The sequence below is a fragment of the Diabrotica virgifera genome, chromosome 5 (assembly GCF_917563875.1).
Source record: "Diabrotica virgifera virgifera chromosome 5, PGI_DIABVI_V3a".
Classification (NCBI taxonomy): Eukaryota; Metazoa; Arthropoda; class Insecta; order Coleoptera; family Chrysomelidae; genus Diabrotica; species Diabrotica virgifera.
In genome coordinates, this window is record NC_065447.1 from 154,092,812 (window position 1) to 154,108,856 (window position 16,045).

General features: G+C 32.4%; 1 protein-coding gene across 2 annotated transcripts in view; it reads right to left on the reverse strand.

The window, feature by feature from the left end:
* The window catches only part of LOC114331002 (transcription initiation factor TFIID subunit 13), an 88,085-nt gene that overhangs the window by 53,009 nt on the left and 19,031 nt on the right, over positions 1-16,045 (reverse strand). Inside the window, exon 4 of one of the 2 annotated variants that reach the window (XM_028280453.2) lies at positions 11,431-15,564. The exons of the other annotated variant lie outside the window; for it this stretch is intronic. Within the exon in view, the coding sequence (XP_028136254.1) occupies positions 15,542-15,564 (23 nt within the window). The 3' untranslated portion in view covers positions 11,431-15,541. Of the gene's footprint in view, positions 1-11,430; positions 15,565-16,045 lie in introns of those variants that run through there. 2 annotated transcript variants of the gene reach the window in all.

The window sequence follows — 16,045 nt, forward strand, 5'->3', positions numbered from 1 at the left end:
GCAAATTATTTATTGTTCTTACGATTCAAGAGAGAAGGAAAAGAAAAAAAAAATAAGATGGTAATTAGCAAATAAAAACTTTTTTTTTTAACAAAAACGAAATGATGAATCTGTGATCTCACGGTGTTACAAATTGAGATCGAGATTACCAAACAAATAAATGAAAGAAAAGTTCTACATAAAAAAATATACCTTGTGTTACAATCATTGTCCTGGTTGTTCTTGGTGGTTAAGTCCAAGGCGCGATTTCACTGCACAAAAGTCACTCCACAATATTAATAGATACAGCAACAGTACATATTTGATGAAACCAATAGTTCATAAAAAAATTTATATAGAAAAATTCAGCATTGTCAAAATAAATTAGCACTTAGGTACTCGAACAAAAATATATAAAATTATTTGTTTTCTAGTTCATTCAACTGGATCAAAAATACTAAAATGAAAGCGACTCCGTGCTTTAAAAGAAAACTTCTACTTGCTTGTAAAGAACGATGGTACCAACAGTGGTACAAAATTTCGCGTTCGCTTAAAAACGACGAAAACGCGGTGGTCCACGACTTGCTTAGACCATGATGGGACCAACACCAACTAATCACAAAAAACTTCTGCAATACACTTGCAAAACTTAGCTGGAACTGCCTTGCTAATTTTTGCTGGTAGCCGCATATCGCAGCCCGAGGCAACCGGCAAGATCTTAACTTGTCGATAGCTCTCTCTCTCTCTTGAACTAAACTCCGATGACAGCCTTACTAGAACTGCACTTGAAGACGGCCCAGATGGAACTAAACTTGACCGATCTCCTCAAACTTGGGTTCCCTCTTTCAAAAAAAAGAAGTTACCTCCCATTCTACCAACATCAGATCCAAAACACTCAATGAATCAAATCTTAACCAATAAGAAGTGGCAAATTACGCACCAGGGTAATCCCTTTGGCGTATACCAAAACAGCTCATCCAATCAATGAAAAGAATACACAAAGAGACCTCAATATTTCACTACACCCATTTTTTCCATGGAAAGTGTCAATTCAGCTACATTCACAACTCAGGCCTGTTCTCATGGAAAATGCTTAAGTCAGCAATAAGAACACTTGTTAGATTATATAAACACACTCAAAGGCTCTTATCGATATTCCAACTCTAAAATAAATAGAACCCCGACTTTCTGTCGGTAAAAACAATTTACTGAAAGATCTATGACTTTGACGCCTTATATTATATAATATTATTTATTTTTAAATAGAAAATCATAACACAAAACATATTTTTCCTAAATTTAGCTTAAACAACAGAACTTAAAATGAAAATAAAAAAATAGTCTCTAACAATGCCCCTCTGTTCTTTTTTATTTTTTTTATTTTTGTTGTTCTTATAATAAAAATTTTTGGAAAGTAATAAGTATAAAAATTAGTTTGATATTTAAACAAAATACAAATAAACTGTTAAAAGTGTATTTATTTCGTTAAAATCTTTACTATACTACTATACTCTTTAAATATTTTTTATAAGCGCTGAGGGGGGGGACAAACCTCCCTGGGTACGCCACTGAAAGTATATTTATTTCGTTGAAATCATATAATAGAAGTATAACTTCTTACGTGGGTACAAAGTACACACACTCTTAATTTTTTAGTATTTCACGTTTCACGTACTTGAAACCTTATTTCATCATTGATTACACCGCCATCTAGAAACAATTCAACGTTTTTCAACTATCATTCGATGCAGAATTCTTTATTAAATAGAATTCTTAAAAAAAAATGATTTTGTACAAAATGTCGCTTGAAACTCAACCCTCGATACATTATTTTCGATTGTTCTAATTATTCTTAGAGGTACGTCTCTTGCGTACAATAAATGTACAACGTCCTTTAATTTGACCCTGTCAAATTACTTCTTAAAATCCACCAAACATAAATATTATTAAAATAAAAAGGAAAAAATTCCTCTCATCGGCTGTATACCATAATAAAAAATTACTAAGGAAGTAAAACTTCTCTTGTAAGTAGATTTGATGGTATATAGATTTATTAAAATTTTTCTAAAAAAAGATCCAAGTTGGATTAAAGTGGGTACATCACTAGTACAAAACAAACGTTTTCGGACTAATCAGTCCATCATCAGGTTGAAACCTAAAATAAGTAAACCACTGTATAAAAAGGCAAAGTTGAAATTTTGACTGTTAAAAAGTTAGAAAAAAAATTAAAACATGTGGTTACTTACTTTAGATCCAAAGTACATAGTTGGAACTAGCTACATAGGTAGGTCGAATGACCTTACCATTATAAAAATTAAGGCATTTAGGCTACAACAATGTCGACAATAAGTCGATGTTAAAAGTATACAGTATTCTTCAGTATTATTATTATTCAGTATTATTCAGTAGAATACATGTATTCTTTTAACATCGACTTATTGTCGACATTGTTGTAGTCTAAATGGCTTAAGTTTTACTTCCTTAGTAATAAATATTATTATACCGGTTTGTTGTATTCTAATCATTTCTTTTAAACTTGCTTCATTATAAAGATAGCGTCGGTGCATGATCTTCCCGACCTAAAACCATGTTCTTTTTCATTCAGTTTATTTGTTATCACTTTGATTGTTATTTTTAATGCTGTGTTTAATAAATTAATTCCTCTGTAATTCTCCAGGTCCGATTTGTCTCCCTTTTTGAAGAGAGGTATTAGTATGCTTTATCTCCATTCTTGTGTTATTCTGTTTTATTCTATTATTTTTTGGATTAGTTTTAATAGATGTCTGGTCAGATCTTGTCTCTGTACTTTAGCACTTCATTCGATATTCTGTCCTCTTCTGCTGATTTTCTATTTTTTAATTCCCTCAATTATAAGTGATCGGAGATATAACATTATCAGTGGTAAATTATTGAAATTGGGAAGAGATATATATTATGAGATGTATTTTTAGCACTCACAAAAATCAAGGATGAACTGTGCATATCTTAAGAAACTTAAAAATTAAAGAAAATCTCTCCTAGTTCAACCCCAAAAAAACGTAAACCGAGAAATATAAAGAAATAAATAAAATCATCAGAAAAAAAAATCAAAGAAACAAAAATGAGACGAAAAGCACAAGACGAAAAATTCAAAGCAACGGAGCCAAATATGAAATAAATAAAACCACCGTTATGGAAAATATAGCCAAAAGTATAAATCAGACAGATGAGATAGTAACAAGTGTCAGAACATAAATTAACAAATATGTATAATACATGAATATTATATTTAACACAAAAACCATCGCAGGATATTCTCAGAGTATTAAAAGTAGTAATAAAAGTTTAACAAAACTCGGGCCCACAACTAGAAATCAGTAAACGCTTAATAAAAAAGCACATAAAGAAATAAAAAATAAGAAATTACCAGCAAAAATGGCATAACCATGTAAGTTCCACTCATAAGATGTCATCAAACTCTACCTATTCAATATTTCGTTCATTTGGAAGAAGAGGGTTATAACTAAGAATTTTCACTTTTTCAGTAGAAAGGTTTTAATATTCATATTAGTTTATTTCATTTATTTTGTGCAGTGTTTATTGAGATTATAGTATTTAATGATTGAGTATGATAAATTTCTGATCTTTTTATCGCTCTGACAAGAATTTTCTTTTTTAAGATATCAGGTTTAGAAAAAAAAATTAGATATAACCTTCTTGGATAAAGAAATATTATCTTTTTAATACCCTATGTTTGCTCATAAAGTTACATTTTTTAGGAACTTTATTAATAAAAATTATTAAAAATGCCATTATATCAATTATGATTTAATAAAACTTATTAATAAAACATTAAAAAAAACTTATTAAGTAGTTCGTATAAATTCTACATTCTACAACACATAATGAAACATCATCATCAACCCGTACGCGTCCACTGCTGGACATAGGTCTCCCTCAGCTCTTTCCATCTTTCTCTGTTTTGTGCGGCTTGCATCCAGTTGCCGACAATACGCTTCAGATCGTCAGCCCATCTGGTTGGTGGTCGTCCTCTGCTCCGTAGTCCTTCTTCTCGTGGCCTCCACTCGACAATACGTTTTGTCCATCGGTTGTCTGACAATCTGGCGACGTGTTCTGCCCAATTCCACTTGAGCGACGTGATTATTTCGACGGCGTCCGCTGTTTTTGTTCTACGACGTATTTCTTCGTTTGGGATTCGGTCCCTCAGTGAGACACCCAACATCTGGCGCTCCATAGCCCTCTGAGTTATGCGAATCTTGTTCACTACCTTTTTTGTGAGTGTTAATGTTTCTGCTCCATAAGTGAGTACAGGCAATACACACTGGTCAAAGATTTTCCTTTTCAGGCATATGGGTAAGTCCGATTTAAATATATAGCTCAGTTTACCAAACGCTGCCCAGGCTAATCCTATGCGACGTGGGAGCTCGCACGTCTGGTTATCTCTTCCCAACCGAATTTCATGTCCCAAGTACTTACAAGATGCAGTCTGCTCAATATCCATTCCATCAACAACAGTATTACGATTTAGCACCAGATTAGTCATTATTTGCGTCTTGTTGATGTTAATCTTTAGTCCGACCTCTAAGGAAGCGTGATATAACTTGTTCATCATTATTATTGCATCATCCATACGATCGGCTATAAGGACGATGTCATCTGCGAATCTCAAATGACTGAGCTACTCTCCATTTATGTTGATACCATATTCGTTCAGATCTGCCTTCTTAAAACTGTGTTCTAAAAGGGTTGTGAACAGCAATAATGAAACATAAAGCAATAATAATAATAATTGTTTCTCTTTACAAATTTTTGTGAAAACTTAAATAGTATTCAGGAAAACATTGCTTTTCTCTATTAAAGACAACAGTCCTTTATTCTAGCTTCAGATATTCCCACTTTTTTATAAAATCTTTGCAATGCAAAAAAAGGATAATTCACATAAAACAAAATAACTTTGAAGAATAAGGTTACATTTCCCAAAACTACTTTTTACGCACTATATTGCTTCTTTTTTATGATGAATTATCCAAAAAAAGTTACAACTAAGAAAGTATCCTTCTATCAGAACAAACTGTTCACTTTAAGTGTTATAATTTTTAAGAAAAATGGTTATATCTTTACTTATAACTCTATATCCCAAAAAGAAATCACCCTTTTAATTAAATTAACTTATTTTTGTTTATTATATCCCAAGATATAACTGTGTTCTCTAAACCGAATAACGTTCTGTAGAGAAAGTTGGGGGAAAACCAAAGAGTTACATCTGCCATTTCTCGGAGACTAGTGTACTTACACATGTAACTATTTTTTCCATAGTAGAAGTCATTATTTGGAAGGTATTAATGCAACTTTAACATTTTGAGATGTAACCCTCTTCATCCGAATGAACGATTTATTAATTTATCAAAAACAAACTTTTTAAATTTTGTTTTGAGAAAAATTGATAGCAGTAATACAATTATTCATAACATTGGCTAAATTATATGCAAACGATCGCTTGTATCGCTGTGTATAATGATAAGAGATAGAAATGGTGTTTTTGTGTCTTATGTTAATATTATGTACGTCATTAATTTTATTATAAAGATATGGTGAAGTTTTGAAAATAATCATTTATTGGAATTGACAAACTGAATGATAATTTCGTCGGAGTTGCATACTTAAGCACCCTGTTTCTTTAAGTTTTTAACTTGTTTGTTGATTTGTATAACAAGGAAGATGTCATTTTTTTTTGTATACGGTAACTATCACGTTTTGTGATAGGTACATGAATTATAAATAGTATTAAAACAGTTAATGATTGGGCAGATGCTTTGGAGAACTAAAGAATCTGCTATGATGTATAAACTAGGAAACAGCCTAGTAGATAAAACTAGACAAAAATGAAACGAGAAACAAAAGGATTGTAGTTTAATTCCACACAAAAACAATATTATTTAATTTAGACATGCCACAAGAAAAGTTTCAGAACCTTATCGACTAGAAATCTCGAGTATATGCAAAAATAAAACATCTGTCAAACTCATGTAACAACCTGATCCCGTCAAAATAAACCGGAGAGTCAGACAGAGAGATGACATTTCATTAAAACCGTGTATTGGGCATTGGGACCAGAGACATGTTAACCGTAGACAAGGCATACTGAGCAAAAAAGCGTAACGCGCGGGCAGTCGATAGTGGTCTCTCTATCTCTTTTTACTAAGCGATACCGCTCATATGACGGATAAAGATGGCTAGACCACTCAAAATGAATATTGACTAATGGCGTCCTTGATATCGGCGTTACACCTCGATGCACAGAGCGGCCCATAGCTAGCCTAATCTACAGGTTATTATATCTATGCTTGGGACCGTGCAAGTTCGGAAAGCGACACCTGGTTTCATAGCTCAGCAACATTTTTAGCACTTTTAATTATATTGGCCAATTATATTAGTCCTGGTTGCTGGATAATTGTCAAGGCCATAGCCCAAAAAAATTATAAGAAGAAAAAGTAATATTAAGGTTATGTTATTAAAAGATATGTATTAAATAAAATTAATTATTAAAGTGCACTACTACAAGCAAAATACAATTAAGAGGATGGGTACGTATTTCCGGCTGCAATGCTATTCAAATGGGGATTCATTTTTTTCGAATCCTGAGAAAACTAATAAGTATTTTTGAAAATTTTAAACGCAGAATGAAAGATTACGTTATTAGTGAGGGCCGAAAGTCCCTGAGAACTTCTATTTCATTGTCAATTGAATTGATTACTGTCGATGTAGAAGAAAAATTATATGTTGCTCCACAATATTGATATGATATGCAATTATTATATAAAAGTAAATTTAATTAAGGCCATGGGTACATAATTCGCAAATATTTTACGGCTATCCCCAAGGGCGCCCCCAGGGAGGGGCCAGGTGGGGCCATCGCCCCCCCCCCCTGAGAATTTGGCGAAAGCGTGTAAAAAATATTTAGCTCTCTCTTACTTTATATTATAAAATAAATTCCATATTAATCATAATCGCTCACGAGATATGCCAGTTTAAATGTATTTTTTCTCAATCCCTTATCCCTTCTGACTGAGACGCATATGTTTGGATGGAACCGCATCGTTTTCGGTGCGCATGCCGCATGCACTGATGATGTCCGGTCTAGGCTTATCCAGTTGAGAAATGAAATAGGTGGGCTGAACGGCCGATCTGATACGTCTAGTAGTACGGTAGTGCTCACAATTTATATACTGTTATTCATAGAACTTATATTAACGTGTTAAAAGTGTTTTTTGTGCAACGTGTAAGTATTATATAATATACTTTATTTCTCACTTGACCTTAAATAAAATAGGCTTATTTTTACGAGGTAGTTATCTATTGTGTGTAAAGGTAAAAAATACTTTTTTATGAATTAAAATAACATCATTTGCGTCTATGAAGTACAATTACAATATTTATTTCAAAAATTGTGCTTGAAGTAATAACATTTTTTATAAGTACCCTTCCTACTTTAAGAAAATAAGTTATTCCTGTATCGCAGTTGAGATATTCAACTGTGCAAGGTAGGTATTTTAATCTACAAATTTTAATTAACTTAGATGAATTTTTTACTTCTCTAAAAGGTTTTAAAAATATTTTTCAATGCAACTAAATTATCCATTTGGTCTTATTCTGTCCATTTATCGGCCTACTCCCCGGTTAAATGCGTTAATTTATTTGACACCTAACACTTAGCTGATTGAATGCATCAATTTAATTAGCCTACTGTATTTGTAGAAAAATGTACATAAGGAAGTTCTTTAACAAGCCAAACAAGCGGCTGAAAATTGATGATAGATCTGACATACCGAACAGTACCGAAAACAGTAGTACAGTATGCAGTCAAAATGATTTAGCTGTAGCAGGGCCATCTAGCTTGGAGTCAGCTGTATCCGCCTCTCAAAGAGAAACTAACGTTGTAACGGCCACCGCATCGGATAATTTTGCGATTGTTGAAGACAGTTTAAATTTGGATGTTGGGAACTACCTTGATACTAATAAAATTTGTAGCTTGAACGATCGCTTGAAATTTACTTTGTTAACAAACCCATGGAAGCCAGATAAATGTTACAATTTCAAGTATGATATTGACGATGGCAAACGACCATTTATCCATGAATGGTTAAATACGTACCCCTGGTTAGCTTATTCAAAAGAAGTTAAAGGTGGGCTATGCAAGTTGTGTGTACTGTTTAGGCCCCGCGTAACCCATGGTAGTTATCAAAGCGGCTTTATAAATCGCCCATTCACCAATTTCAGAAAGTTTCATGAAAATGCGAAATCGCATATGAACTCTGAATGGCACAGACAAGCATCTGAAAACTCAAGTAACTTTATATCTGTCATGAAAAATGAAAAGAAAAATGTTGAATGTCTTGCAAATTATGGTTTGGCCAAGCAAATTGAATCGAACAGAGCGAAACTAAAATCCATTGTTTCTTCAATTTTGTTTAGTGCACTACATGACTTACCATTAAGAGGTCATACCAATGAGGATGCTGTGTTCAATAACCTTTTACATTTTAGGAAAGAAGCTGGTGATTCTGTTTTAGAAGACCATCTGAAAAATGCGCCGAAAAATGCAATGTACATTTCCCATAGGACACAAAATGAGATCATTGATTTATGTGCAACGGTTTTAAGAGACGAGTTAGTTACAAAAATCAATGATAATGAAATATTTTCCATTTTAGCAGACGAAACAATGGACATTACTGGTACAGAGCAACTCTCTCTGGGCGTGAGATATTTTGATAAAAGTGAAAATTGCATCAGAGAAGACTTCCTTGGTTTCACCCCATTAAAAAGTTTAGATGCTGAACATATAGCAAATGCTATTACTTTAACATTAACAAATTGGGGCTTGAACTTGGAAAATGCAGTTGGCCAAGGATATGATGGTTGTAGTACAATGGCTGGGGAAATAACTGGAGTACATAAAAGAATAACTGAGAAATACCCAAAAGCTCTATATTTTCATTGCGCCAGTCATCGGCTAAATTTAGTAGTCAATGATTTAAATGACATACCACAAATCAGGAATACAACTGGCACAGTTAAAGAAGTTATAACATTTTTTCGGCAGAATGGCCAAAGAAGGGCAATAGTGGGAACTCTTCAAAAACTATGTGAAACCAGATGGACCGAAAAATATAAAGCAATTCGAAAGTTTAGTGAGCAGTTTGTTAGCATCGCTGAAGCACTTCAGACTCTATCGACTGAAGGTAACCGTGACACAAGGCAGAAAGCTTTCCAGCTTCATTCCGCAAAATACAGCATTTGTGATATGTCTACATGTGATTGCCAAATACTCTGCCAAGTTAGAAATCGTTACGCAAATGTTACAAGGTGTCAGTGTAGATATTTTGAAGATATCAAAACACATTCAGAAGGTTACTGAGCTATTCAGTTCAGACCGACAAAATGGAGAAAAAGAGTTTGATAACATTATGGCAAATGTTGAAACAACAGCAAACAAGCTTGGAATCGAGCTCACATGTCCTCGTGTTGCTGCGAGACAGGTTCACAGACCAAATCACTCTACCCAGACTATCAACGAATACTATAGAAAGTCCATTTTCTTGCCTTATTTGGATTCTTTGGTTCAATCGTTGAAAGATAGGTTTTCAGATAGAAACAAACCATCATTTGAAATTTTCAATCTGCACACTAAAATCATGAAAGATCTTTCTAAGGAAGATTTTGAAAAGTCTATTAACAATATAAACAGCACGTATTGTGAATTGTTAGACAACTTTAAGGAGCAATCAATTCTGTGGTTCGACCTTTGGAAAAACACGGAGATAGATGCCAAAGCCTTGGAAAAACTGAACTTAATAGAGGTTCTTGAGCATGAGCATGCCTGCTTTTTGCCGTCAGTAGCAAAAGCCATCCAAATAGCTCTTTGTCTGCCACCAACAACTTGAACCATCGAGCGATCATTCAGGTAACTAACTATAATTTTATTACGTTATATTCTTATCCATGTGTTTCAGTTCTTCTAAAACTTACATTACAATATAACAACCTCGATACTTTTTTACAGCACTCTCAAACGTGTGAAGACCTGGATAAGGAATACGATGTCGAACAATCGTCTAAGTGGGCTATGCCTGTTATCTGTACACAGAAGAAAAATAAAAGAAAATAAAGAAAACTTCATGCAGAAAGTAATTGATTTATTTGCGATGGACACCAGAAGAATTCAATTATTATTTAAGTAACATTTTACTGACACTAACCGTGTTGCGTTTTAAACAGCAAAATAATTTTTCTTGTATTTTTTGTTTCAATACCCTTTGCCCCCCCTGAGGAAATATCCTGTGGGCGCCCTTGGCTATCCCTACTTTTTGTGTCTTTACACGGCAAATTACGTGTAGTAAAATTCACACTGGTGTGGACATGAAAACATTACTAATTAGAATGTCATTATACTTGAAAATGTCATCATTAACTTAAAGAGATGGCTTTTGAATGTTCTTGGATAACTGTTATTAATTGTATAATTGCAAATTATTAATTCAGTTAATAAATGTGATAATTTTTCACTAACTATCTATTCAGTGATTGTAATAATTTATATGTAGGTACAACAAAAACTAATACTCAATCGAGAAAAGAAGAGAAGTGTTAAAGTGATTTTTTAATAATATATTGTTACTATGGAAAGCTTACAATTTTGAACATCTTTAACAACAAAATACTTGAATCACAGAATATATTATCCTGATGTATTCTTTGCTTGGATCTTCCACAAATAATACACAATAAATAACTGTTTATTAAGTTCACGTCTTAAATCAATTATTTATCAAATACACTATATATCGATATTATTTAATCAACAACTCAAAATATTCCCGATGCCACGTCAAATATTTAAAATTGTCACTGATTGTCACGGTCTGACTGACAATATGCTGACAATATTCTATTCTATTCGACTGAGTGCGTTGTAAGACAAAGATAGATTTGGAAAATATTACCACGGACATGGTGTCCATTTCTTTCGAATCCTGAAAAAACTAATAAATACTTTTAAAAAATTTAAACGCAGAATGAAAGACTAAATTATTACCGAGGGTCGAAAGTCCCTTAGAATAAATAAAAAGTTTATTTTGAATGAGATATTTGAAATTAAAAATCACACTAAATTTTCTCTTAGTTTTTCACTTCTGTAACTTATTAAAATAAATATTATTAAGAAAGTTGCAAGATTTCTACGCTATTCGCGCACGATCGTTTCTCGTATCCCCTCCAAGTACTTGCACACGGCGAATAGAGTAGCACAAGTTTGACTTTCAAAATCGAAGCTCTCCTTCTGACAAATAATTCAAATCAAACAAACTTGACAATTGTTTCAGGATTGAAAGTTCAAACTGTCTGTCAGACTGGTTTGGATTTATTTAGTAGATACACTTAAATTATAATAACTAGTTATAACAATACATTTATTTATAACAAAGACAATACATTATTTTAAACATTTTTCAATTAATTCCAACTTGTCACATCGAAATCCTTCGTGAAAAGAAAATTCTTACAAATTAATAATTAAAATAAAATACTAACATGTTACTACGATCCTTGTGTGATCTTTGTTAGGGATTTTTGTTGAAGCCACGAATTTAAACGTATTCGTGTTTAGATATTAGAATAAAATGTTCATTTAATCAATTTTGTTTTTTTTTTGTGACTTTCAAGAAGCTCTCTAAAAATACCGGAGTCTCGAAGGGGGGGGTGGGCTCCATAAAAAATCACGAAACGTCACAAGGGGGAGGAGGGTGTAGTAATACATCACGTGTATTTATTTTTTCGCCACACCTGTTCAAAAATCGAAAGCGGCATTGGTGTGATTGAAAAAAAAATTAATTTTTCATTCATAATATTCTACAATACAACAACATATTAATTTTCTTTCCTTTCACTCAAATTTCTATAAACAGTTTTATTAATATTGGATAAAGCGACATGGGATACCTCCTACTCTTCACGGTAAATTATCTTAAAGATAAGAAGGGACACTTGCGAAGTGTTTTGTTTCTTACCATGTGTTTCCACTAGGAATACTGACCCTGTCGCCGTCTCCTATTTTATTTATGAGGTTTTAGTCTGTACATGATGTATTTATTATACCTATTATCTGATAAATTGGTAGTCTTGTCAGTTATTCTGTTGTTTTGGCACTGAATACATGGGTAAACAGGGTTGCTAGGTCAGTTTTAATTCTTCAGTAGTTTTAATTTTGTATAATAAAATTAGATGATACTTATAGATACGTGTATTTTATAAATACCTAAAAATAGATTTTTTGTAGATACTAAAAAATACACGTGATATAGGGGTGGGGGTGGTTCACCTTAAACCTCACCATGTATCACCAAGGGGTAGGGGGTTAAAAAATGCCAAAAAAAACATCACGTGACTAATCGACGGCGCCTTACTGGGGTGGCAAGAAATTCTCTCGCCATTTTTGATAAAGTTAGAAAGACAGTTTCGTGCCGTTTAAGCTGCTTCCACTTTAGTATGTCCTCGGTACTGTCAGCTAGTGCTTCAGCTGTGTATTTGTAGATTTCGTATCTCCACGAATTTTCGTTTCTATTTGTTTTTGGAGATGATTGGAAAAGTTCAAACAAGTTTAGATCAAAATCGGTAACTTCATTAACACATTGACTGTATAGTTAGTTTGGGTTTGAGGTGACTCTTTGTCAGTGTAAGGTTTGTCCCCATGTCATTAAAGAAAACGTTTGAATTTCATGACGATGATCCAAAATCAAAACGATACAATACATCTAGTTAGTCCTACTGTAATGCTTTGCGTACAATTTTATGGCGAACTGCCTGAAGAGCAATACAATTTTTGCATCAAGATTGTACTCTATTTTCTTTACCTAATGCATGCGCCCATCGTTCTAGTTTGTCGAGTAGCCTATTGATCCCGATAGCCCAAAGGAAGAGTAGAATATTTCTCTAATTCTAAAATTGTAATTAATCTTTTGAAACTCGATAAATACTTACATGTTCTTTGAATAACATTCACATTCATTCATTAATTCTGTATCAGATATTCGAAAATTTAAGCGAGTATCTGTATTGTCACGAAGAAAATTAATCGAACGATTAAATTGTACCGCCCAGGACAGTATTTCCAATGTAAAGTTCCATCTGGTTTTAGAATAACCTCCAATTTGGTAGTTGCGTGTCAATTTTACGAGTCAGAAAATTTTACGAAGTTTAATCATCTCATTTCAGTTTTTTATTTTTTTACAAAAAAGCCTTTGCAATTGTAATATTTTCGTTCTTTCGTTATCACTAGTATCGGTCTTCGGTTTCATTTTCTTCAGATGTTAACACAAACATTTTCAATAAATCACGAGCAGCTAAATCAACAGTATGAGCAAAAAACTTATGTGCTTATTCATACAATCAAAATGTTCTATTAGATTTCCCAATATTTTGTTATAATATATTCACTCATCTTGAAATAATTCCTTTATGTATTCCTTCCATCGTTTAATTACGTCTGGTAAGACTAATATCAGCGTGTATCAGCGCACATCACAAGCTGTGTATGTGGCTGGTAGAGATGTTGAAAAAGTACCTATTCGTTACAAAGTACTCGTTACTTACGAATACCGAAAGTAACGATTACTATACAGAGAGGCAAATCGTTACTTTGATTACTCTGATTACTTCGTACCAATCGTATCAGAGTGAGTAACGACTGTTGTATCTACAACCAGTACACTTGATTACTTTCTACCAATCGTATCCCAGCGAGTAACGGACGGGACCACTATTTTACGAATCGGTATGAAGCGTTTTAAGGGTGCGAGGGTGAGGAGAAGGTAGAAGATGAAAGAGAGGGAGGTATAATGGTATACGTAAAATACGTAATGTATGAAATTAACAAAGATCGAATGCGAAAACCCTAAATGTTTATCTAGATCTACGCGATTTTCCGATGTAGATTAGATAGTAGATAATTCACAGAATGAAAATAAAAAAAGCCGGACATTTTAGATCTTAATATTTTAATAATAAATCACATTGTTAAATTAAATTGTATTAAAAATTTTTCGGCCAGGTAAGATATTATTTTAAATTTTTTGGATCATTCGAAACAAAAAAGGTATTTTGTAATTTTTCTCTTATGTTGATCGTTTTCGAGTTATAAACAATTTAAGACTGAAAAAAAAACCAAAAATGACGATTTTCAAGACCCAAAAACACAAGTAAAAAATATTATTTTTGTAATGTATCTAAATTAAATTAAAACTTTCTTCTAACAGGTGTCAATAAGAATTTTTGGCATGTTTTATTCTAAAATAGATTTTTTTAATTGTTAATGAAGAAAGCTGTCTTATGGGCCGATCTGGGCATTAATAACTAAAAAACAAAATTTTAAAATGAAATAAGCCCAAAATCCTTTCTAGAACTAATAGAAGAAGGTTTGGATTCAATTTAGGTACTTCGTAATTTCAAAAATGTTATTTTTTAACTATGTTTTTGAGCTTTTTTGTCATTTTTCGTTTTTTTTTTTTTAGTTTTAATTTGTTTATAACTCGAAAATGATCAACTTAAGAGAAAAATTACAAAACACCTTTTTTGTTTCGAATAATCCAAAAATCTAAAATCTGTTAATTGTAGTTAATCTTGTGAAAAAAGTCAATTAGAAGTTATAAAAAAAGTTATATTTTAATTATTAACTAATTAGTCTGGTCAAAATTATATCGGGCGCCCCTTGTTTTTTGTAATTTTTAAAATAATAAATTATATATCAAATTTATGGAAATAAAAGGCAAATATCGAGCAACTAGGAGATACCTGCCTTATATTTCCATAAATTTCAAATATTCGAGCATTCAATCATCTCCTATTTTACATATCAAATCATTTTTATCCACTAAACAGATCGGTGAAGCTCGTTATATCGGAATACCTATACAAAATACCTACCGACTGAGAAATACGATTCTCGATATGATTACCGGTACTCAAATACAAAAGTAACAAAAGTAATCATAGTAATCAAAGTAACGAATACTGTAAATGATTACTTTATACAAAAGTACCGATTTGTAACGAATACTCGAAAGTAACTATAATCAACATCTGCTGGGATATCGACTGCAAAACTACATCATGAATTTTAAATTTACCTCATATAAATCTAATTTCGCATTATATTCTTCTATTTCAAGTTGAAATAGAAGAATATATGCAAAATTGAAAATGGTTGAAAACGAAAGGTTTGAGGCAATTTACCCTTGACAAGTGTTTATTTTCTATATTATAAAAATTTAAATATCCAGGTCTGCACTCTGTTGGGCAGATATTTTGAAGCACATCATACTTAGTACCAAAATAAAAAAATTAACTTACATACATATACACGTAATTAATACATACATTTTAATAATAGTCCATTAATCATACAAATATATTATAAATTATCCGTTTTAAATGAGATTACATATTTTTGTATTAAATGTATAAGGAAGTTTTTACAAGCTTTTGTACATATTTGAACGTTTGTTAAAGACTAACTTGAAACGGCGTCTTTTCCTAAAAATTAAAATTACCAGAATGAATCTCAATGAAAACTTTGTGACAAATACATGCAGAATCTTCAAAAAGCATAATATTAGTAAGCTAAAAAGGTTCTATGAAATAAAATATGCATTTTGGTGTAAAAGTCTTTCCCCAAGATTTAAAATATACTAATTAAAATGATATCTGTAATGGGTTTTGCAAATCAAAAAAATTGTTCTTAAAATAGAAATCAGTAGAACCAGAGACAGTGGCGTAGCGTAGTGGGGCGGCACTTTTTAGGAGGCGGCAAAATTTAACAATAAATAATAAAAATATTTTGTAGATATACCTAACAAACAAACAAATAATGAGAACAACAGAGTTGAAAACTCTAAGATCCATAAGAGGTATCACACTCAGAGATAGAATACGAAACGAAGACACATTGAGCGAGCTAGGCGTTCAAGACTTAGTGAGATGGACAAGAGCACGACGACGCATGTGGAGAGACCAC